At 39.1% G+C, this 26560-nt stretch overlaps 1 protein-coding gene across 16 annotated transcripts in view; it reads left to right on the top strand.

Moving 5' to 3' along the window:
* Positions 1 to 26560, top strand: part of LOC109475178 (cAMP-specific 3',5'-cyclic phosphodiesterase 4C-like) — a 222234-nt gene that overhangs the window by 122958 nt on the left and 72716 nt on the right. The window contains exon 1 of one of the 16 annotated variants that reach the window (XM_019775728.1): positions 12635 to 13362. The exons of the other annotated variants lie outside the window; for them this stretch is intronic. Within the exon in view, the coding sequence (XP_019631287.1) occupies positions 13241 to 13362 (122 nt within the window). The 5' untranslated portion in view covers positions 12635 to 13240. Of the gene's footprint in view, positions 1 to 12634; positions 13363 to 26560 lie in introns of those variants that run through there. 16 annotated transcript variants of the gene reach the window in all.

Raw genomic sequence — 26560 nt, forward strand, 5'->3', positions numbered from 1 at the left:
GTTTTAAAGGGGGATTTCCTGAAATTGTAGTAATTAGCCAAATGACCGAGTCACCAACAAGACTCGCTAATTGGACCCTATGAGATGCCTTTAATGATGGAGCCTTGAGTGTAGGGACTAAAATGTTTGCTATCAATTAGAGTGTGAACTATGCAAAGTTCACTGACCCACTGTTATAGATGCCAGAATGGGTGAATTGTGTGTAAGAAGTACCAAGCCCATAAAAGGTCTGATCATAACTATTTTTACAGCTTTTCCGTGCACCTATAAAATTCGACTTTTTATCTATCAACAGCATCATACATCATTTAGAGTATTGATATTGGTATGAAATTTTGCATTCTGGTAGCTTCAATGTATAGCAGATCGACTACAGTATATAAGGGACTTGTCAACAAACTCAAACTGAGTTGAGATCTTTCCATGGTGCTGAAAGAAGGGCTGTTAGAGGCTTTTGGAAAGCTCTCTCTTGGAGGGTTAAATTGGAATTTAATAGTTGGAATTTTGAACAGTTAGAAGTGTTCAATGGTTTCCGACCTAAATGCAAAGAATTCTGACTGTGGAGAAGATTGTGTTGCACGAATCTCAAATGCTTTGCTAGGAATATGTTCTGGTTATACCCCCATTATTAATCCTGAGTTTCAATTCGATTTATCGATCAGAACTTCCATCTTTTTGCCAAATGATCAGTCCAAAGTGTCCTTTTGGCAAATGACCAGTACTCCTCACAGAATACATGTCTGCATGCATACCTTTGTGCAATGGGTGCTAAATCCAATGATAGCATGATATGTCTCCTGCTAAGCTTCTATGTGCTACAAACATAAATTACTTTAAGAAAGTGAAACTATGACACAGTTGTCACTGTTTATACTATAATTCATGGTTTTTCACATTGCTCTTTTATTTGTGGTTTTCACCTTGTACCATGAACTCATCATTACCGTGTAGAAATAATTTGCTGACTTTCTTTTTGCTGCATTTGCCACTGCTGTGAACAGACTATAGTTCTGCGAACTTTTCCATTCTTCCCAGACTATGAACTTTTGCTACCATGAACATAAAGTGAGTACTGTACCAAACTAGCATGTATGTACATGCATATGTACGCCCATGGGGGACCTAAGAGATATCTCTTTCCTGTGCCATCTTAATATAGGTCACTAAGAGCTTCTTGACAGAATGCTAATGAATTTTGTACTGATAGTGGAATGGGCAATATACAATCATGGCAGGGGCAAGAAGGCACCAGAGTTCCCATTTTGTTGCAGACTTATTGCATTCTACAGAAGATGAGGTTATTGATTCGTTGTCTATCTTTATAGATCAGTCGAGATACAGTGTCACATAAAAGGGTTCAGATCGAAGACGCGTTATCGATCAAACAATGAGCTGAGCGCCACGGGGGAAGGTAACAGTTTGCCGTATTAGGGTCACGGATCAAGGAAAAGTTTTGCATTATCGTTAATGTCAAGGCCGAAATAGAGCAAAGTTCGTCCTTTTGTTTTGCCGTTCCACATTTGTAAACAAGCAGTCTTGTATTACTTGGCGGCAGAATCCAAACCGTTCACCCCTTGATTTTTAAGAGGAATATTCTGCCCAAACAAGTTTGCAAGCTGTTGCAGGAATATTGGACATGCCCTGGAGCAAATGACGCCAATCTCCCCCAAGAGTCCTACAGAGCTGCTCGCAGAATGAAGATTAGATCGTCCGGGAAAATTAAGCATTAGGCCACACCAATTTAATTTCTTGGTTAACGGATTCGCACGCTTCATTTTTTTCTGATTTGCAAAAAAAAAAAATAAAACTTCAGAATCAACTGCAAAATGCTCATATTTTGCCCTGAACAGTTGAAAACAGTCCTCTTGATCCTAGTTGTTACAGTTATTCCATCTTTCATTGCAGTGGTATCATTAAAAGTTCAAAATTCATTAAAAGTTCAAAATTCATTGTTTATATTTTGAACCCGCCTGGTGTGTTGACTTCATGGCTTCTATCGTACCATTTTGGGCCATAATAGGATGCCTAGGCCTATTTTTATTTTATTTTTTTTTCGCCCGCCCGCTCCATTATTTTTCTAGAAAAATCCGTTAACCAAGAAATTAAATTGGTGTGGCCTTAAACGTAATTCTTCCAACCTGTGGTACCATCAGTTTTTCAAAAGATGATTGTCAAGTTATGAAAACATTTCTATAGAAGCAATCACATATATCACAGTTGGAATCTTGCAATTCAATGCTGGAATGAATTGATAAGACGCATTTAACCAGGGATTTTTCTAGGTTACATAAGATCCAGGTATAGAAAAGCCCATACTTATTTGCAAATCCCCTCTTGATGGAATATGTTAATTCAGGGCAAGCAAATAAATACATTGCTCTAGATGGATGGTATCAGAAGTTTCTGAAAGAGCTGGTGGATTTTAAAGAGCCCCTGTTATCTTGTCAAGAAGAAATGGCGGAGTTTGTGAGATTCACTGTGTGGATGGTCTACCCTTCATCGGCAAAATTTATCAGCAATCAAAAGTCTACTGTAGCTCGCAAGATACTGTAAATCACGATTTTTTTGCGGTGCTTTATTTATATTCGCTGTTTTTTGCAGTCACTTCTGTGCTGACTTTCAAATGCAGGCTCACAAGATAAAGGCACTTCCACTTTTGGTACATAAGTGCAGGTGCGCATTGTAATTCCTCGGAACACTACCCGCATATTTCATCCGCAATAACATTTCAAAAACAAGCCAAGGATTTTTAGCCAGAATTTGTATTCTGATTGCACCATGTGCGTGCCACAAACGCCCTGAAATCTAGTCTGAAATGTTGTCAAGGGCTCCCAGTCCTTGCCTAGTGTGCTCACAAGCTGTGTCAGGAATATATTACACATTTCAGAGCTGAATTATATGTTGTACATGTACAAGTAATAGGCAGTTATATACAGGTTGGCTTTTCTAAATGCAGCAGCGATCACAGTCTTTCGCTATATATTTATATGTATGTATAAGGCTGCTAGAATTATGCTTACTGAAAGTTTCAATGAGTAGCATGTCAGGATGCCCAAAAAGTATGTTATCAGGAAAGAGCAGCATTTCTCTCCTCGCAGCCAAGAGCTGAATTGTGAGGAGCTTACAATAGGTGGGGCTGAGTCACAAGGGTCTGGAGCGGCTGCCAACTCAGATGACCTCAATACGACCCCAGGTGTGACCATAAGACTGTAAGATATAAACCACTCACACTTGGAAGGACCTCTTCTCTTTCTTTGAGAAGTATGGTGGGTTCTTGAACTGTCCCCAAACACGAGACCTCTATTTAATGTCCTATCTGAGGAGTGTCCCTAACTGAAGCTAGGTGCTCATTTTCACCCGAGTGAAGTGAAGAAAGCTGTGTAAAATGCCTTTCCCAAGGGCACAAGATCACTGGATTGGTAGGATTCGAACCTGAGACCTCTTGGTTCTGAGCCAAACCCTGCTGTTATGGCAACATGACCCTACTTCTCTGTGAAGTTTTGGCGAAAGGAGAGGATTAGTCATTGTTAGCCATTTGACATGTATCCATTTGTCCAATAATTCCTTTGTCAAGTTGACATCCCTGCTTATTTATAAATTACATCTCCAGAAAGAGATGATATCTTGATGTGTTCAGAAAAAGGACAATTCTGCCCATCATTCAGGTAAATTGAATCTCCAAAGGGTCACACCTAAACCATTTATCTTGTCTCCCACCCATCAGCACAAATTTAATACTAGTCTTGATGAAAATCGATAAAGTCAATTTAATGGGCGAGAAGACAATTAACTACTGACGTGAAGATGCTAGTCCTAGCAGGTGGAACTGGACCAGTTTTACTTGTACAAGTCTTCAACAGACCAAAAGTTTTTACTCATTTTTATGATGATTTTCCGCATGTATCACTTCTAAAACTCTAATGTTATATTGCCCCATTCAAAACCAGAAATCTTCAATATTCTCCTACATGTACCATGCTCTACTCAAATATCAGTGTATGTTGGAAAATTCATATCCAATCGCTACAAAAGCGACAAAGTATCGTACATAACTGACATATCTCCTGAATCATAGAATGTAATATAATACTCTCATTAAGAAAAACATGCAATAAAGTAGCTTTGGTAGAATCAAAATTTAGCATACTATATTTAGTTAGTATGGAATCTCTGTTAGAGTTGTATTTTTACTATAGTTCGAAACACAACATTATTTCCTAGGCTTGACAACTGTCACTTTTTATCACATTGGGATTATCTTAAGTTGTTTTTGACATTGCAGACATCATATGAAAGATACTTTTGGCAATCAGATTTGGAATCCAGGGGAATCAAGACTTAGAGGATCAAACTCTCCTCAAAAAATTGTCCAGAGATTTTCTATATCGATAAAGGCAGCTTTAATCTGGGAAGAAGGCAGTTTTACGCAAGCCCACAGAAAGCTTTATCTGATACTTGGTGTGGGTTTGATGATTTTGTATTCATACAGAGTCTAAGAACCCACTCTTGCACGCATAAGTATTACCGATCACACAGTAGCTAAATGCCAGGGGTAACAAGAGGACATTCATATGCAGTCATCACAACTGTTTTTACATACACATGCATGGGTGACTAAGAAATTCTGGGAAAATTGTAGAGCTTTGCTATTCTTATCTTGACTTCATTGCTGTTACTATTAGCTGTGCCAATAAAGTGTTACTTTGGGTGTAGCACAAAGGTTTTTGTGGTAAAACAATTCTCATTGGATCGAGATCACTTTCCTTTCCTAGGTATATAACGTTACAGATTTTGTCCAAAACATTTGCGTAGCACAGACTGTTTCAAAATGACCACCTGATGTGCCATGAAGAGCTGTAAAAGATGATGCTTGAAGCAAGGTCCCTTGCCAATCCAAGCTGCTGTAGTGCTAGATGTACATGTATATGGAGGAGCTTGTTCTTGTGTAGATGATACTGAAAGCATATTGTGAGGATACTTAAAGGTCATCATTCAGTAATGATACTAGGCACAGTTCTGTAGTACGTTCACACAGTAGAGATCAACTTACATCTACATTTTTGTAAAACGTCTAGATCTGAGTCATTTTACCATGACTGTTTCTTTACATCTAAAAGGCTCTTTTGTATGATGTATGCCAAAAGTAGAAAAGTTGGATAATATCTTGTTATGGATTTCGTGAAGAGTACAGCAGATTTTCATTCATTATACCCAATTTCCTGTTACGGTAGTATAAATTAAATGTGTCTTCAAAAGTTCATAAAGTTCAGTGCATGAAGTTTAAGTATTGGAAATTTGATTCAACTGTTGGTCCAACACTGTGAAGGGCAGTGAACTTTTTTGGCTCATGGCCCACGAGAGCTATCAGCAAGACTTGTAAATGCAAGATGAGCCTAATGTCTCCGTTAGTACTGAGGTGAAGAGGGCCATTTACACAAGGTTCATGTACTTACAGTACATAACTGTTCCACCCTGAAAGCCAAGCTTACTGCATCTGTAATAACTGTAATACCGGTACTAATAACAATGAGGAGGGGCAGCGTCTAGGAAAAAAACTTGTGTTTCCCATTTCCTGATTGACTGTAGGAAAAACTTACCGACCCTGCTGACAAGGTCGTAACATTTTTGATCTTAAACCTGAATTTCAAAACCTGTGGACATTATTTTACACATGTTTAGAAGTAAATTCTTTCAACTGGCTGCGGGTGACTCACTAACTCAGTGGTATGTAGAGGAACTAGTCAAGAATATCTTATACAGAAATAAACTATCATGGGAGTACAAAATACGTGCAATGAAAGCAACACTGTAACTGAGCACGTAACATAAACACCTATTTGTTACGATTAAGACAATAGACTCAGTACACATGACTAGATCTTTGATATTCTGAATCATTAAGAAGCTGTACCATATAATATATACATTGTAAAAAGAAGAATTTACAAGTTATCCCATATTAGAATCATCCCCATGCATAAAGCATTATCAGACTTTCCCTAAACCTACTGCAATTGAAATGAAAATTGCTTTCTGTAAATTTATAGCGGGCATGTCAACAGCTTCACCTTTTAGGTGGCCCTCGGGTCCATGTAATTTATTTCATCTCCATCTTTCTCAGTCCTCTAATAAAAATCTGCCTGCCTCTGTGCATAGGTCAGTATCTGGCCCCTTGCGCCTTGATATAAAGTGTACATACAAAACTGTACAATAAAATTTCAATGTGGTCAATGTTCAGTGCTGTATGACTTAGCCCACACCAATGGAAAAAATCTGTTCAAATTGGTATTTTTATACAGTCACGGGCAATATGATAGAACTGGCTCTTGAAAACGTCTATTCAATTGAAGTCTAGTAACAGTTGCACAGTAGGACAGGAGGAATAAGCAGATTTCTGTGGGCGGTGTTTAAAAATAAGCCTCTGTAACTGTCTATAGAGAGAAAATGGGTATAATGACCCTTTAGTTTTACTCCTACAGATGATCTAGTCATCAGGTAATTACACTATTTTAAGGAACAGCATTCCTTCTTTTGAGGTATTTCTACCTCACAGAGCAATCTTTATGGCTATATAAAGCTACTAGTAAGATTAGGAATGCTCTGAACCGTGCTTAATTTGTAGTCAAGGCACATGCTGAAAAATTACATCTCATTTTACGGGCTCAAGAAGTGATCTAAGTTGGGTAGGGAATCTTAGCTGTCTCCCAAACATGACCTTTGGAAAATGGGTGTTGAAATTCTGATTTGAAGAAATGTACTCTGTATGGATATTAGATATATGGAGATCAACCATTCATAAAGCCCTGAGTCAGTCATGGAAAATTCCGGATTCTTAATTCACAAAATAGCAAGGATATTTAGTGTTCATAAAAGGTAATAAGGCCGTTTGATGGCAGAGTTGTGTTTTTAAGTGCTGTACTATCTGTTACCCGAGGGGTTCTTCTGACAAATTGCCAGTAACAGCTCACTTTGGGAAAGCAACAAAGTCGTACATCAGCATTCACTTTTAATGTTACCCAATTGTCTGGCGCAATTTCTTACCACGAATGACTCACTTGGCTTGGAGCCTAAGACTTTGATACGATTCCCGGTGAAAGTGCTTGAAACAACAAGTTGCCCCGCAGGCATCCAGTATTGATTGCTCAAGTTCATAGTCATGGTCGTTATGTTTGTCCAACTAGCTCTCAGGATTCTCTGGGGATTTGCTCCCACACATGAAGCAAAAATAGAGGAAAATCATTTGGTTTGAACTTTCTCTTTTTAGACACTGAAGTGAAGTTTGGATCTTATTCAGAAAGCTGTGCCTGACCTTGGTGCTGAAATGGGTTCTGATCAGTTAAAAATCTCTTTTGGTTTTCAAGATAGTTTTCTTACTTAATACATGTTGGTACAAAACCTTATTTTTCCCTCTTCAAGCTTCACAAAGCTGATCAGAACTCGATTCAGCACCAAGGACAGGCATGGAAACCTGCACAACTTTGTGAAGCAGGCCAAGCCTAATTTCACTGTCTAAAAAGCGAAACAACAACTGCTACGTGTATTTTTGCCTTTCTTTCAATATATAGTTTTCATGCAATAGATACTAATACAAAATACGTAAGAAAACCTGATAGAATTATTCATCAAAGACATTATTAAAATTCTCCTCATGTTAGTAACATCACAAAGACAGTCCATCCCATGCAGCAGAAATGATTTGTCCCCTAAAATGGTATCAACATATAACATATAAAACAGTCCCTCTCCAAGCAGCAGAAACGGCTTGTCCCCCAAGGTGGTATAGCAACATTTATAAAAACATCCCCTCTCCATGCAGAAAAAACGGTTTGTCCCCTGAGGTGGTATAGCAACAGCATAAAAACAGCCCCTCTCCACGCAGCAGAAATGATTTGTCCCCTAAGGTGATATCAACATCTATTATAAAAACAGCCCCCCTCCATGCAGCAGAAATGGCTTGCCCCCTAAGATGTCCTCTGACTGTCCTTGATTAAAAGTCTGGAGAACTTTCATTATGGGTTCAGGACGGAGGCGTGGGTTGAGAGATGTGAAGACCCCAGACCTCGGGACTACACTCTAATCTCATTTCTCAGCAAAACCTGATGGGTCTTGATGATGGAATACTAAGTTTTTGTCAGAATCCATTTCCGGCAAACCCCATCTGTATTCCCTGCATAAGAGCATATCTTGCTGGAAGATGGTTTATATAATAAGTACAATTTACAATACGTGTTCCTAATTAAAGAGTACTAGGCAATTGCGTCTGGTAGAACTACGGAGGGCTTCAAATCACTGTGTTCTGTCCTCAAATGCTTTACATGTACTACGTCATTCTTGGGTGAAGGAAAGAAGATGAAACTGCATCCAGTAAATTTGCCATTTCCAATTGCATTGCTATTATCACTGGTCTTAGTAACAAGTCTTCTCACTTGTGTATGTGTGCACATGTGTGTGTTTGCACATGTGTATGTGTGCACATGTGTGTGTGTTTGTGTGTGTGTGTGTGTGTGTGTGTGTGTGTGTGTGTGTGTGTGTGTGTGTGAGAGAGAGAGTGAGAGAGAGAGAGAGAGAGAGAGAGGGGAAGAGATTAAGATTGTGAGATTATACAATGCAAACAAATGAGAAGATATGCCACCTCCAACCAATCAAAAGCATGACAAGTTCTCTTTCACTTGTTATTGCCATCCTCGAAGATCTTTTCTTTTCTTTTGAGATCTGATGTTCCCGGAATAGAGTGGCTGTCAGGAGTCTTGAATTGTGGCATGTGGCGTCGAAGCTAGGGGCAATTAAACTGGATTATTCACATCCAGTCCAGATGACAGCTATATTTAATTTGGTACCTGTGCAAAACAGTGAGAGGATTATCTTTTCTAACACTGTAAATTACTTTATGTTTGCGGTAGAAAAATTTCACAGTGTGATAGAAAAATGGACATGTTAACAGAACTATACCTTCACGGTGGCACCAGGTGCAGCAAAAAGAAAGTCAAGAATTATTTGTTCACAGTAATGATAAGTTTGCGGTACAGAAGTGACCACAAAGTACGACCAAAAAATTATTGTGATTTACAGTTAAGTAGAGATGTCTATTCATTCTGACAAAACTTTAGAAACTCCTTTCTTGATGCCTAAGATTTAGGAAGACTTACATTGTATACTTTTCCCTCACAGTCTATTTTTGAGAACGCTTTTCCTCCTTAGGAAAGCTCTTTCTGTACATTTTTTAGCATTCACCTTATTCACCTAACCCCATCCTCGTGTTTAAGGGTCTGGTAGCACCATTCTTATCCATGGTTGATATTACCCTATCTGGCGTTTAGGCTGTGTATATTCATTTTTTAGGTGCGAAATGTCTTGTATAACAGGTTTAGAGCAATTGAATTTCTTACTAAAAGAGATTGAATATTCCATATTTTCAGTGAGTTGTGCCGTAGCCTTGAATTTTGCTACTGAAAGGATAAGATTCAGAAGCCAAGGTCATAGTGACTTATTCACTTTACAGCATGGAATTAGCTACAGTAGATGGAAAATTCCTTGGTCATTGATGCATGCATGTTGCTGGATTTCTTAAATTCTCTTGTGGTTCAACAACAACATTCAGAACAAAGTCACTGTGTTATTTATCAAGCTCTAGTTGCATGCACTAAGCACGTCGGCAGAACGTACTGTACCTGCGCGAAACCTGTAATGTATTGTACATAGCACTTCGGCAGAATGTCTCCCAAAACTCGTTTTCGTGCATATAAGGTTAAAATCCCATCTGTAGTTTTTAGATGTTGTATTGGAAAAGATATAATCTGCAACAGCCAAAATTCTGATGCAACGTTGACCAAATATCCAACGAAAACCGTGAAAAACGAGGGTTTTGTGCAGGCGCAGTACGTTCTGCCGACGTGCTCAATGTACTAGACATTGAATGTAAAGAACATTTCCTCCAGCAGAACTTGACATTTTGCGACAACCCCTCTCCACCTTGTACATGTAGGACACCTTGGTTTATATGATTTGCCTTCAAGTTGTTAATCCTTAACTACAGCTGCCGTGGAAAATTAGCCCCCTGTAATCATTCAAATAATCAGGTCTGAACAAAAGAGAGGTGAAGAATTAGGCCTTCTCCATTTCTGAGGCGAATCGGCTCTTTAATGTTCATCCCAAGGTGGTTAATGACACGAGCGCGGTGGATATAATGACACGGGAGCGCTGGGAGGCACGTTCCTGTAATACAGTGTTTGGAACAAGCCGCCGGGCCTGTAATTTATCTAAGTTGGAGATGGAATGGGTCACAAGAATTCTAAGTGCCGCCAATGTTTCGCTCGACCTGGATATGCTGTCAGTCTGAACCTGTGATCTGTTATGTAGGGTTTGGAATATAGATGAAGTAAGTGTGTGTGACCGTTTTTCGGGGCTCGAAATACCCACATGCAATTTTTAATGTGTGGTTTTCAAAATTTGCATGTGAAAAATATTCTGAACATGCAATTTTGCATGTTGAACATGTATGACAGTGTTCCCTTCAGACTGTCGCTGCTACCTAAGGCCTGGGGGGATGTTTGTATGTATGAGACAGTGGCTCTATACTCATTTTATAATGTAGGATGCTTCTTTCCTATTTTCCCTGATGATTTTCTCAAGTCTATCGAAATTTGTCAGGTTTGCAAGCACGTGACTCATTTCTTCCGGTGCACCCACTACTGTGCAAACACTTCCTCTATCATAAGATGTTTGAAATTTTCTCAATATGTATCTTGTTGTATATCTCGAGGAGACTGAAGGCTGAATTAACTTCAGTTTGTCTTGTACATTTTTGTAAATGTAGATTTTTGTAATCGTATGTAAGTTTTCTGCCAACATGCAACAACAACGTAACTGAAAAAAAAGTATTTCAAGCCCTGGACTTTTCCCTTGAAACTGCAGACTGAACCCTAAGCAATATACATTTTGTACATGTAGCACATGCAGCAGTATCAGGCTAATGTACATGACTTGTATATAAATGTAATAAACAAAGCCTCCACAGAGTTCTTTGTATATATTACATAAAAGGCACCCTGCTAAGTTACAAAATTTATCCCAGACTACTTTATTTCAAGAATTTAGTGCCGATGGAGAGATCTAGGTAGGTATTCAGGTCAGCGCTTGAAATATTGCATGACGTACATTTTTGTACATGCGGGGGCTTTTCAATGCTCTCAATTAAGGTGCAGCAGTAAGTCTTCACACCAGCCTGAAGATGCTATTTCCAACTTACAATAAATTGCCCTATATCTTTGTCGCCTAAGCTTACTTCCGGCACTTCGTATATAATTCAAATTTATTCATCTGTGGGTGTGAAGCAATTATGTGTCACATGTGGTGCAGACATGTGCTTCACCTGAACAACTGTTCTTGGAAGAAAAAAACTCTGGGCTTCAATGAGATAATTTTCATACTCTAATAAGCACAGTGAAAGAGGCTCTCTCTGTCTCTATTGATATTTTTCTAGGTCAGGCCAATTGGTGACTGTGATTCAGTTATAGGAACTCACGAACAAAACACACCACGCTGGAAATAGTGGAATTTAGTAACTGTTGTATTCTATTATTATAAGTTTTGTCTTACAGAAAGTGGAGGACAATATTATAGGAATTTAAAGTGTTTTTTTCTGGGCTTTAAAGATTTTTGTGTGTTTTCCTGCATCATAACAATTATGTCTTCAACTTTTGGTTGGTTTAAACCATCATGTTAACGATTTTGAATATTGGATGGTATCTATGAACTGTAAAACCCATGCAACTACAATGTTTATCTTATAGGGACAAAAAATGGGGAAAAAAATCAAACTCGATGAAACTAACTTAATATTTTTACATTAATGTACAAATAAATTCATGTATGAAATTTTTCCAGTAAACTTAGATCTAATGTTACATTACACATTGATATGAATTATCAAGGCAAATAAACAAATAAACCAGAAAACATTTCCATAGTAACTGTTACGATTGAAAAAACTCAGTCTACAAAATCAAGACTTTAGTGAAGATTATCAAACCACCCCTCGTTTGGACAGTGGTAGGTCCCGGTTACTTGATACAGTTTGTGAAGTGGTGAAAATTGGGAGAAATCTGCTGCTTTTGTGAGACTCACTCCACTAGAGAGTAATTAGGCAGGAAATAAGGTGGGGATGAAAAGAGTGGTACAATATGGCACCATCCCACATAAGTACCTCCACTCTCCGCTGGCTCCAAAGTCCATAAATAGTTGATAGTGTGTGAACACTTATCTCTAGTGACCAATACATTTAGATAATGGTGCCATTTGTCAGAGTAGGTTACACAAGAACTGTAACAAGATACCTGGATGTACGATATTTTATTTATCACGCGAACATTTGGACAAGCTTCCGTCAAATGTAGTTTGAGGTTAAAAAGGTAGCTACCTGTCTTAATATGAGTCTGCATCTAGGAGATCAAGTAATAAAGTAAGTAGCAAATTTCCATTGCATTCCTAATTTCTTATACCATTTTGTTGTGATTATTACATATTTGTGATTGTCTAATAATATTAGATGATATATGGAAACGGGGCAGTGTAGTTACTCAGTCACACTGACATTGTTTTTATCAGTATTAAACCCCCCTCTAAGAGTGACCAAGTGGATCGTTCCAAAGGGTTCGTCAGTCTGCCTCAGTGCCAGAGGCGTTATGCTAATGTTGCTCACCCAAGTATAGCAGAGGGACTCGGGGGAATTCCAGCCGCTGATAAATATAATTCAGTTCCTTGTCAGTGTTGACTAGAGGGGTTGGTTGGTTGGTTGGTGCGCGTTGGCTCCTGCGTTACGTAGCTGTGGGGAGGCGGGGACTTGGTCGTGTGCTCCCGTGCGAAACATGCAGTACTACAGGGTCGGTCCAGTCCCACTGTGGCAGCTGGTGTACACGGGATGTTTCTGACGCTAGGCTGACGATCAACTCTCACGGGGCTTGCGTCTAACTTCCGCCTGTGGCCTGGCTATTATCTATAATATCGTGGGCAGGCCACACACAAGACCTCAGTGTACTGCTGGATTGTTACGGATTCTGAAGTGTTCCACTATTACTGACACTGTCGATTCACACACCACCACTTGTGAGGGCTGCCTACGGATGAGTGGACCGGGCACGGCGACGGAAGCGCCGAAGTTTCGTCTTACATTCCTATGACGTTTGGAAACTCGATCCACGCAACAAGGCCACAACACCTGTAGGTGAGGATTGACCGTTTCGCCATGAGTCGGCCGAAGCCGGACCGAGATGTCCAGGGGGGCAGGAGCGGCCGTTTGCAAGCAGGTCCTCCTCCTAACTACTACTTCCCTCTGCGCGGACGTCGCTACACCCTGGCCAACATAAGGTAACGCAGAAGTCACTGCCAAACACTGCTGCAGTGCCCTTCCTCTGGTATGGCTCAGTCGTATCAACCTCTGCCAAAAGATATATATAAATATAATACTGGGAAATGCTTGCCATATCCAAACTCTCTGGCTCTGTTTGGTTAAGGTTTGTTGAGTACATGTTGTCCATACCAAATTAGGTATGACCATTTGAATGTAACATTCAATAGACTGTGCAAATTAACCCCTTGTACTCCCAGCCGGAAACATGTGTAGTTCATGGCTTTGTTATTGTGGTCTATAATACATTTCTAAGGTTTATCGTTATGAAAATAAACCAACCATACTCAAGACCATGGCCTACAAAACAGTGTAAACATATGACCCTACTGTAGTTGTCTTTCCAGTGAGTGATTATTAAGGTAAAACGTTGTTGTTGACATGAGCATTTCCCGATATACATGTAGTGCAATGCGTTCTTAAGTCAATTTTTAACACTTAGTGCCCTGCAGGGACAAAGATCATGTGTGTATATTCCTAGGGGGATACGTCTTTGTTTAACGTTGGTCTCTACTTTGGAACACGGTTAGCTTTAAAGTGGTCACGTACTGGCTATTGTTTTCCTATGACCCGGCATGACACGCCAACAGTTGGGCTCAGAATGTCTATAGATTCTGAAGCTACCGTTGCCGTGCATGTTACCTCACACGGCGGTAATTTCATTTGTTGACATCGTCAATCTCTAACCGTTTATATACAATCCTGTTACAAAAACATGTATACGAGAATAATGACCTTATCTCTTGAGTTAATTGGGTATATAAGATTTTTCTTCTCTGTCGTCATTTAGGCTTGGATCATAATAAGAATGAATGAATGAATGCAGAGGAAGAATGCTGAAAGAAAGTCTCTCTCTCTTTGTGTCAAATGTTAGCACTGTACAGCTATATGTCCTGAAAGCTGTCTGCATGGTGTGGTGTGTTGCATACAAACACAGTCACACACGATGTTGTGAGCTGACTTGATGATAGTCCTGCTGCCCTCATATTTACCCGGGCAATCCCAGTACTACATGTAGGAGGAAAGAGTGGGTGTCATCAGACTCATAAACCATACATACATATACATGTATCTGTGGGCGGACAAAATACTGGGTATTTTTTGCACCCAGAATTGGAGCTGTGCACCTAATTGTTGACAGTCAGTGTGGGTGCACCCATGCACCTTGATATTTGTGTAGAGTTTACAATGTACATACATGTAAAGTCATAAAATGGAACACTTATTCAGTATACAACAATTATTAAGAAAAACTGATCAAATATTTTGTTGTATGACTTGTTTCAAAGTTAGCTATTATGATAGCATTTCAGTTTAAAGCTCTGAAAAGCTGCAATAGGTTGTACAATTACTTGTACGTTATGCTGAATGTATTATATTGTACACCAAATATTATTTGCCTAATGCAACTGTTCCCAATGATGAATTTTGAGCCCTGCATACATGCGTACATCTGTAGTATGCTTGACCAGGCAGCCGTATCAAACACATGTGCGTCATAGACACTTAATGTCCTGGCCTTTGCTTGTCAGTTCCGGGTAGATCAAGGAAGGCAAGCCTTGCAATCATGTGTCAGTAAACAAGCCGCAACTTTCCCTTCACTTCAAAGGCATAGTTTGAGGTAAGGTATTACGGATGGGTGGAAGTTACTGGCCCAGGAATCGCATTAGACAGATGTTAGAAATCATGGACAGACAGCCAGCAAAGAAATAGGGAAAGCTGCTACTAGGATGAATTGTACAAAAAATTAATTTCTTCTGAAAATATTCAATACTGTTGCTTAATTTCGCAAAATTTGCTGCAGCCAATGTTCACTCAGCACACGCAAAGCACATTGAATATATTTAGGAAATAAAAAGGCAGTACAAAAAGAGTACAAAAAGTCTAAGAAAAATTCACACTTTCCTTCAGGAAATATATGTGTAGATTTAGATGTTATTGCTGTTGCTAAATTTGCAGAATTTTCTGCAGCCAATGTTAGAGCAAATCAGCATACTCAAGACAAATCTAAATATACTGTATTTAGGAACAAAATTGAAAGGCTATAATTATTATACTTCTCTACATTAAAAAAGGTTTTGCTGACTTTACTCTACAACTACTTTCTGCATTGTTATGCTGAAGCAGCAAGAAGCAGCAGAGTTTTGATGAATGATCCTTAACGTGACTTATGTATTATCGCCTCCAGATCTTGTCCTTGTTGATACAGTCAGATACTTTAAAGAAATGGCTGACTGTACACAATGCCTTGTGACAAGCTGTTAGCTTTTTTTGTCAATGGCAGAGTCCATCTATCATGGCAGTGATTGAGTGTGAAGGCCATGCCCTTTGTTTATAGGAGGAACTTACCCTGAAGGCCATTCATGTTCCCAAAACTAAACATTTATCAACAAACTGAATTGATCATGCAAGGCTTGGTGATATATGAGCTGAATATAGGGGAGGTATCAGTCATCTCAGTTAGCGTAGTGAGTAATTATTTTTATCTGACAGTCCACTTTTATCTTAAATAAACTGAACCATTCAGGTGGCAGTCAAATTCTTAATTATAGAATAAGGATGAAGAAATGATTGTCAACTAGAGTGCTACTTGTTATGATTTCAGATATAGTAGATTAAGTTTTCTTTATGCTTCTTTCTCTTTCTGATTTAGAAGGAATACAATTTGAGTACCATAATCATGATCATTCAGTGGTAGTTATGCAGTCATTTACACATCTCATCTAGATCTTGGCTCAATGTCCCGTATTATGCGAGGCTTTGGGAAGCAGCTGGAAAGAGTGGCAAACTGTTCTCTTGGCGCAGACCAACTTTCCTGGCATGTCATCTGCCTATTTGTCCAATTTCTACTCTTTCCAGTCGCTTCCCAAAGCCTGGTAGAGGTTTAAAGTAGCCTCTGTATGTGTGACAGCTGTCTCCCATGTGGTGGAATGCACAGGGCATGAATCCTACATTGTGTGTACGTCCTGTAAATACATTTTGAATATGTGTCCCTTAAAATAATGCATCTGACTTTGATGATATATACATGTGTGGCCGAAGAGTGATAAGTCATTGTACACTGAGTTGATGGCTGTTGACATGTTTGTCATAACCCTGTAAAAGGAGGTGGCAACTGGCTATGCTTTGTGATCTTTTTCTATTCCATTATGCCAGTAGCTTATCTGTACAGTGTGCGTGTTCCAAGTAAGATTGTTTTCCACATGCCGACATTGTGTTCGTTGATAATTGATCCTGACCTGACGTCAGGTGGAATAGAAAAGGGCTTACCGAAGGCATTTACTAATTGGATGGAAAAGAATTGCATCAGTTTCAAGTGATTTCTTAATTGCATCAAAGGAAGCTGAAGAATTAGACGTAATTTGGCAAGCCGCTTTGAGCACTTATCCAATATTGCTTTTCTATACCATGACTTGTTCATTGGTCAAAGATCTATAGTTACTAAAAGGTATAAGAAATGCCAGAATAATTGGATTCTGTACAAAAATTATTGATTTCGTCAATGAAATTTTCTTGCAAATTGGTGGTCTACAAGTTCCAGTTTGAATCCAGCTCAATTTAGAGGTTTGGGGGTTAGAGGACTTAATTGACCAGCTTGAGTCGATCAACCAGTGGACTTGAAGAGCACTTAGAACAGCTAAGTAGACTAATGCCGTGCATAGGAAACTGCCAAAAACACTCCTATCTGCATACCAAGTTTAAGTACGATCAGAGCAATGTTGATGCATTCCAACACTTACTACTGCAGGCTTATAGATAAAAGAAAAAAATAGAAAGGCCGACATAAGCTCATGAGCAAATACAGCATATTTCACTCCATCTCCCCATAGAAATGGACTGTTCCAAACTCAAACCTATATGTATGGTGTGAAGTGAAGTATAAAAACAGCACTCATGAATTTGTGTGGCCCAAATAATGCTGCTGCTACTGTTCTACGTACTGGACTGACCCATAGCCACTGTGCTGTAGTGCTTCTCATCAGCTGTGTGGCCCAAGAGCAATAGAAACAGAGAAACGAGGTCTATTCCTCGAAAAGATTGGGAAAGGTTTAAATGTAACTTAAATGATATAGTTGATGGAGTAAAAAAGGGATAGCCTGTATTAACAGTTGAATAGCTGACCTGGTTTTTGGTAATACCTGCAATTTATGGATATCTTGCTGGAAATCTCTGTTTTTGTAGTTTTCTTAAAAGCTCTCCTGCCATGGTTACTTGAAACCACTTTGTCTTTAGAACAAAACTTCAGCTCATAGAGTTAACAACAGAGATGGAAATGCACAAAATAATTAAAGTCATTCCTTAGTTCACACCAAATGTTTTGTAAAACTGTAGCAAGATGACATTATGGATTTGAAGCAGTATAAAGGCTTGGATGAAAACTTACATCGTTCTGATTGGGTTCACTGCCTGAAACTTTGTGTACTTTAGTACTAACTTTCCCCTCAAACTCAATTTTCCTGTTGATACTCCAAACTAATATGCTTTTTTAAGATCTGAGAACCAACAAATCAATTCTGGTGTGGCCTTCATCCTGCCTTGGAGAGAGAATGTAAGAGGACTTATAGGATTTGGAACAATGAGACCAGGCAAGACTAGGTGGTCTTAAAAAGGACCCACCGCTAAATCATGTCCCTTGTATGGGATACTTGTAGGCACCACAAAACCACACTATAAATTCAACCATGAAATACCCAGTGGTTGTTCGTATTTCATGTTTCATTGTCTCTTGTTTTTTTGGATAAGCTTCAAGATTCCTACATCCAATTTCTCTGTGGTTGTGTGAGTTTAATTTCATGGTCAGCTAGGAAGAACAGTTCAGAGTAACAGCGAACGTGAAAACATTTGAGGTGTCTGGGACAAAACATTCTTTTCCATTACTAACTTAGACTTACTATTCAGAAAAATTCAATATATTTTGTGATTCCAACATGGATTGCTGCTAGCTTTCATGCATACATAAAGATGAGCCATGTAATCAGACTCATTCATCAATCCGAAGGTATCTCTTTCCTTGTACACAATAACATCCACTTTTACCCATCTTCTTTAATGATACTTAATGAGCTTCACATCTAAGTGCCTTACAGCATTTCTGTAGCTAGTGTAGGTCCAACTTAAAGTCATAATGCGTCATGTTTCAAATACAAGGCTTTTAAGGAGGAATCTTAAAGATGCTATGACGTATTCCTACTTGCTCTAGTCTGTTGCCATGGCAGCTACATTCTGTGTGATCAATCCTTGGCTGATTGTCAGGTACATGATGAAGCGTGTTGTCATCAGACCAGAAGCTGTGACAAAGCCAAACTAAATCCTGTTGATTGAAAAGAAACACACAAAGTCATGGTACGTCAAATACTGTAAATCACACAATCATGTTCGCAGTAGCAAAAATTAGCGGTCTGAGAAAAATGGTCTGTTCATTTCGCAGAACTATACGTTCATTTCATGGTGCGGCAGATGCAGAAAAAAGAAAGTCAGCAAATTATTTGTTCACGGAAATGATATAAGTTTGCGGTACAGAAGTGACTGCGAAAACTGTGAATATAAAAGTACCGTTAAAAATCATGATTTACAGTAGGAAACTTTGATAATTTACATGCAGTTTTGCAGCTACAGAATGAGCATGATTATTTGTTTGGGTACCGCAAATAATCGTGATCTACAAGTCATCCATTTTTTGATGATTTACATGCAGTTTTGCAGTTGCTTTCCAGCTGCTGACAATGTGCGTCATTATTTATTTGGGTACACTTGTGGAAATAATCCACTTGAACGCTCTACAAGTTTACTGTAACCAAAGAGCGGAGCATCAACACTTGACATTTCAGGCTCTCCCTTTCCGAGTGAAACAGACTGTGAAATACAGAAACATGACCCGTAGCTCTCGGGCATATTTCATTTTGCAGGACTCACGGGGAATTCCAGCCAATCTCCAGGTGCCTGGAGATTTGCGCACACGTTTTGATTTCATGCAAAGGTGTATGTAAACATCAGAGCCAGACTGATTGGATCAAGTTCAGGCCTGAGGGCCAATTTCAAAACTGTAATTTGTCCCTAAAGGACTTGGCACTTCTGATATGACACTAATTACCAGTAAGCTGGATGACTCTTGGCTTTACCTGTTGTGAACTGTGGAAACTTGTGTTTACACACTTCTTATGTCAAGGACATACATGTACCTCTTCATTTTATTAAAGCCCAATGGGGTGTTTTGCCAACATAGCTTTTTTTGTAGAGGTGAAGCAAGCTAAATGTAGCTAACTGTTTAGGCAACAATAAAAGCTGCGCTGAATGCGACAGACTGTTTAGACAACTGTAAAAATGCCTGGCAGCATTCAAGTCCAAGAACTGGATTTATGACTTAGGCTTGTTTCTGTGTATCTTTCTTGCTGCTTATTATATATGCTTACATTGTACAGTCATGTATTTTTCCACTGATGTCTCCCTGAGTGCAAAAACAAACAAACAAACAAACAACAACACACCAATCTTGAAATATGTGCTTAATGACCCCCCCCCCCTTAAAAATTAAACAAGCTGAAACTATATTCATGTACATCTGTTTAGATCTACAATATTACTCAAGAACTAAATGGCATTCCTGACTCAGGTAGGCTGATAAACAGCCAGAAAATAGCCACCTACAAGCTGTGATATTTGGCATTTCAAGTTGTACTTCATCGCCAGCCTTTAATATATATGAAAAAGTCAACCTGGCCATTCTTTAAGTCATAACATTTAAAATGGAATAGCCCTGGTCCGAATTGGTTTCACACCGTGCTTGGTAATCCGATCAGGATTAATACCTGCGGCCTTTTCCTTTGTAGCCCGCAGGGAGACAAATGCAGAGTTAAACGCCAACCGAGTTGCTAGATGATACGTCTTGTTTACTCCCACCACAAGGAATGGCACCTTCTGACATGAGAACCAGCCGGAAACAATTTGTTGTTCCCAAATTCAGGACAGCCCCTTTATCACAATCACAAGATAGAGTACAAACATTTTATCTTAGTCGTGTGTTTCCCAGCCATATCTGATTGGAAATAGGAGGTTCCAGGGCTTTAATTCTCTGATGGGGATAGCTCACCAACACTGTAGGAGTGTTGAAAGACTTGGAATAAAAACAGCAGTGTTCTGGCCAGCCTGAATCTTTTCTGCCACCTCTCAATTCTGTTTCATGTAACATCATGTCAAGTGCCAGAAGTGCGCCAATCCTAGAGGGTGTCCGGGGACAGGAGTTGGGTAAAATGCTCATATTTTGGCCCAAGCAGTTGAAGAAAGCTCCTTCATTTCCTATATATAGTTGTTCCATGTATCAATGCATACCAGCCTAGTATGTTGACATCATGGCTCCTACCATACATGTACATGTAGCTTTTTGGGCTATCAGAGGATAGCCCAAAAAGGCTGCCTTAAGGTTTGTTAACTTTTTATTATTTTTATGCCCTGTCACTTATTTTTTCTGAAAAATTCTGAGAACCAACAAAATCAAATTGGTGTGGCCTATGGTTGAAAAAGACTGACATTTCAGATGATTTCTTCTGAAGTACACATTACCTGGTATGTCAAAGAACAAGGCCAGAGTTCTGGCTATCTATAATTATCTTTATCACTTTAATCAGTTCTAATGTTCTTGATGAATGGGTACCCAACTCCTTTCCAATTTGTGTCTCCCAGTTTAGGGCTTTGTAGTTTCCTTTGTAGCTTTTGTCCAATTATCTGGGCTCTGGAGGCTAATATCCATGTAATTAAGATGTAATGGATGCATCAATTATAAGTTGATGAAGGACCTTTGTTCTTAAGCAGTGGTCTATGGACATGTGTCTTACTTAAGATGTTGATATCTCTAATACAGATAACCCAGCCATTGTCTGATTAACTGTGAAGGAAATTGTTATAATACAATATAAATGTAAAACTATAAATAAATCTTTAATCCAAAAACAGATGTAAGATCTGTCTGTCTCAGTGTTTTACAGGAGAACTTTATTGCACAATAATTGTACATGATACAATGTATGGCAAAAGAAACAAACTAAATGCCATGCAGTGTAGTATAGAATAAAAAAAGGCATATAATATAACTTAACATCCTTATTACTACTTAGGGCTAGGACTAAGTCTTTGATATTGATACTGTTACAATCGAGTTTGGCTAATCATGAGTTTCTATATTTTTCTGATCACAAAGCTGTCATTTATAATTATATATTTACCTATTTCTTAAAATGTGGGAGTTATAATTGCATTTAGAGATGTATTTAATAGTGGTTGGCATTGAGCTAAAAAGGCCAGAAATTGATAGATGATTATAATAGAAGGAATTTCAATCTCTAACCCTAAGGTCTGAAGGTTAACAGTGAAAAAGTGGAAAGTCAATGTGCTTGAAACATTGACAAATAATCCAATCAAGACTTTGTGAAATATGCATGGTCTATCCTACAGAGTTGCATCATGTAAAGTTTAAGATTGATCATCACGTTTGGAATAACAGATTGCTACTTCTTCCGCATTCCCAGACATGAGACACAGTTTAATACATCTTCTCTTAAAGCTCTCTTTCTACTGACTGAAATGACAAATGCTGACTGGTCATGAAGGGAGATCCTCAAATTTTTCAAGATCACCACCGAGCCTGGAGCATAAGATAGGAGATGAAATGTGTCTGCTGTGTAATAGCCATGTCCCCGGAGATGAAAGAACCAACTGTTGCTTGCGGGAAAGGGCTGATACTATCATCGCTCTAAAGGCTATTGGACAATACATCACGAGGTATCAAACATTACACCAGATGTCTGTTTTGAGCCTCGCAGGTCAGGAGAGACAAAACTTTAAACCATTTTAAAACCTTTTTTTATTTAACATAAGGAATACGTTTAAATATTGAAAAATCTTTCGACGATGTGGGCCACCACTGCTTTCCACTCTTTTGTGTCCAATGCTGGCTCTCTCACTCCCAGTGCTAGCTCCTCTAGGTCTCTAGATAAATAAAATAGAAAAGAATACAGGTCCTGTCAACCATTAATTCATCTCCCTCAATGGCCAAAAGTCGAAAATTCACAAAATCAACAGTGTCAGAAAACTTTCACAAAAACAAGATGAAGCAATTTCAAATCTACAGTAAAAAGGTTCATCGAAAATGTCTCTCTGGAGCATGCCCTCCTCAGAATGACAATCAAGCTGAGCAAATGGACAAAATTCAAAAGCTGGAGAGACCCTCGTGTACACCTTAAGCTTGCTCAGTGGTTAGAAACTGAAGAGTGATTTTATTGGTGAAAGAGCTTATCTCAAATTTAACGAGCTATAAAGATTATATTTGGACCACGTTAATGGTCTTCTCTGAGGACATGGTAGAATCCATCTAGATTTCTAGGCCAAGTTCATTTAGTATACAATCACTTTCTTGTGGTCGACTGCACTGCAGCCGACTGATAGTGATGATGACAGTGCTAAAGCAAGTAAGGCGTAACAATTTATATTACCTTGTGTAAGGCTTTATTTAGATGGGGGAGTACATGTGTGTTAAGTATGATTGGTTTAAAGATGGACAGAAAAGAGTCCGCAAAACTTTTAAAGAGTAGTAAGCCAAGCTGAAAATATCTAGTAAACTTAATGAGATGGATTGAAAAAAGGATGAGAAGAAATTTGTAAGAATAGTAATACGTATACCAGCTGAAATTTGCAACTGCAACATTGCATACAATATCCATTTCAGATATTTGAACATGTATATGCTGTCTCTCCAGCATCACCTACATGCGTCATATATCGAACGTTATACCATGTAGTAAGCTTTATTGAAGTTTGGAGAGACATACTGTCGAAATGTGGCAGTGACATGCTGCTGCACCTGAACCATAGGCTATAAATATTTGCCTGGGGAACTGTAAAAAAACTGCTGCACAGAAATTACACAGAAAGTTGTAGTTATAAGAAGCTCCCCAAGACTTCTTCCTGTGAGACAGGAGACCAATAAACCTGTCCTTCTGTTTCTTCTATCCTTTACCAAGTGGCATTCAGGGCAGAAAGACTCTTTCTTGTTTGCAGCAAGATAGTCAGACATGTATAGTTGAGATATAAAGTGCTTTTCATATCTACTATTACAAGATTGTACCCCAGAAGAGATATGAAATATGGCAACTTTCTTCCAGCTATTTGAAATATATCTGGCCAACTGAAAAAAAATTATCTTGACGTTGCTTGAAACCAGCACAGACAGATCTTTCAGCCAGAAGTAAATGCCAAAGAATTGCCATGATGTTTTTTCTGGAACTTGACCAAAAATCCTTTCCTAGCTTTAGTGGGAATCTAGACAGGATTTTCTCATAAAACAAGCTTTTAAAGACTGATGTATGTGTTATGTGAAAGTGCTCTCTTGATGTAGCATATATGGTATCCCAAGGATTTTACACTTGTGGACACAACTGACTCAGTTCTAGTTCCCAGGGTACAACTACAACAAACTGTTGAGTGTAGTAAGCTCCAGGGTGAATGCACGACAGAGTAGAAGAGTAACCATCGGAGCATACCTCACATTTCAGTGATTCCCTTTCATCAGTTCTGATCTTTCTTTGCTTTAGCTGGTTAACAGATGTTGCCCCTAAAACCATTGAAGAAAGAAACTGATTCTAATCTAATCTAAAACTTAAAAGGGTGCTCAGAGAGGGTGAGATTGAGAGTGGTGTGTGTTGCGTGTGTAAAAAGCATCTGATTCAACATGATATGCAGCTTCAGTTACCATGAGGTCGTGTAAGGTTATGTACATGCACCAGGTGGTCGCTTTCCTGGAATAAAATTAGAACGTTGAACCATTTTGTATAAACTTGTTTCCAGATGTCTTACTGGGTTATCAGGTTCAACCAAATACTCATTTGACTGTAGCTTATGTAATTTATTTGAAAATTGATTACATGGTTTACTTTGTACATCCCAGCATCACATGCTATGATATCATTTCCTCTCGCTAGTATCATAATTGAATGTCCGTTCTGATGCTGAATAGTCTATTAGCATATCTCTATCCTAATAAGGCCATGCCAATCTAATTTAATGGATAATTGTAGTAAAAATAAATGTTTGACTAGAAAATCAACATGGAAACAGGCTGATCGAAGTAGAAAGTCAAACACTTTCAGAAAAGGATTATATTCAGATGGAAGATTTCATGAGCCAACTGTACTTTACATGTATGTTAGTGTTTTATGTAGTAACTTCTGGACCACTTATCACTGTTATAAAAATTAATTTGCAGACTTTTTTTTGTCCACCAGCTGCCAACGTGAACTTATCGTTCCATGAATATTTCCATTTTTCTCAGACTGCAAACTTTTACTACTGCGAACATAAAAAGTGAATTACATGTACAATACGCCAAAAAACAGTTACTCAAGCAACTGGATATGATTTTGAAAACGTCAGACGTTTCAGCTAGTATCCACTAGCTTTCGTCAGTGACTGAGAGACCAGAGGGGAAAGCAGGTTTTTAAGTACAACCTGTTTATTGATATGCAAATAAAGTGAAGACAAATTTTTGGAAGTCGAAAAAGGAACAAAAGTTAGACAAGTCAAGACAAAATGATGCAAATTAGTCTGACAGCTCCTGTTATACAGAACAGGAGCTTAAGTGTTGTCTGTCCTCGGGGCTGGGAGTGCCAAATCCCAAGTGCCGGAAAGATCGACTCGTAGCCCCTTCCCTGTTGAGGGTGGGGTTGTACATTCTTTCATATATTGCCTCTTTAACACCCCGTTCCCACCAGCGTGTTTCGCGGTCTAAGATATCCGTGGACTCGAGTTTGAAAGAGTGACCCTGGTTGTGTTGTAGGTGGTGGAAAATAGCTGAGGAGTAGCCGTTGGCACTAGGTCGGCAATGTTCTTTGTACCTTACTTTAAGCGGTCGACTTGTCTCTCCGATGTAGGTGTTGTTACAATTGGGCTCCTCACATTTGAGTCTGTAAATAACATTCGCCTTGGTACCCTTGTGAGGTCGGTCCTTAGGGTGTACCAGTCTTTGTCTGAGGGTTGAGTGAGGTTTGAAGTTAGTGGCTATGTTGAAGTTTTGGAAGATCCGTCGGAGTTTCTCAGATACTCCTTGGACATACGGAATAGTGATGTTGGCCTTGTTTTTGTTGGTCAATGGTTTGCACTTCTGGGTTTTCTTAGACTGATCTGAAGGTTTGAGCGCTTTGTTGAAAGTCCAGTTTTGGTAGCCACATTTAGCCAGGGCACCTCGGAGGTGTCTATGTTCGTCCGTTTTGGCTTGGTCTGAAGTGATATGTTGTCTGCACGATGGAAGAGAGTTTTGATCACTGCTAGTTTGTGTTCCAAAGGGTGGTGGGAATCAAAGGCCAGGTACTGATCAGTGTGGGTTGGTTTCCTGTACACTTCGAAACGAAGGTTACCATCTTCCTCTACGATAGTTTTGGTGTCTAGGAAAGGGAGCATGTTGCCATGACTTGGCTCCTGTGTGAACTTGATGTTGTCATCTATCTGGTTGATGTGGTCAAAGAAATCAGCAGCTACCCTCTTTTTCAATCTGCACCAAGTGTCATCTACATATCGAAACCAGTTGGCCGGGGGAGTGTCATTGAAAGTGCTGAGGGCTTTGTTTTCAAACTTCTCCATGTACAGGTTTACAACAATTGGTGAGACTGGTGATCCCATAGCACAGCCGTGCATTTGTTGGTAGAACTGTCCTTTGTAGGTAAAGTATGTGCATCCTAAGCAGAGTTCTAGTAGCTCACAAACTTGGTCAATACTGTGTACAATGTACAATACTGTGGTCATCTTGAGCTCCTACTGAATTGTTGATACAAATTGATAAAAAAAGAACCAGAAAATGAATTGGTGTCCCTATATCAGGGTTAACTGCTGACATCTTTATGCTGTCCTTCTGTCCTTATACGGCTATCATACAAAATAATCAATGATTCATGTAACAGCAGGTGCATCAGTGGTTGGTGGAGTTAAGTTTCCCTGTAGTTCTACAACTAGTATTATCATAACTGTAAAGCACAATTTTTTCACGGTACTTTTATATTCACGTTTTTTGGGGGGGTCACTCCTGTACTGCAAACTTACCTGGGGTATTATTACCACGAACAAATAATTCGCCATCTTTCCTTCAGCTGCACCTTCCACCACCATGAACATATAGTGCTC

The sequence above is a fragment of the Branchiostoma belcheri genome, unplaced genomic scaffold (genome assembly GCF_001625305.1).
Source record: "Branchiostoma belcheri isolate BF01 breed outbred unplaced genomic scaffold, Haploidv18h27 scaffold33, whole genome shotgun sequence".
Lineage (NCBI taxonomy): Eukaryota > Metazoa > Chordata > Leptocardii > Amphioxiformes > Branchiostomatidae > Branchiostoma > Branchiostoma belcheri.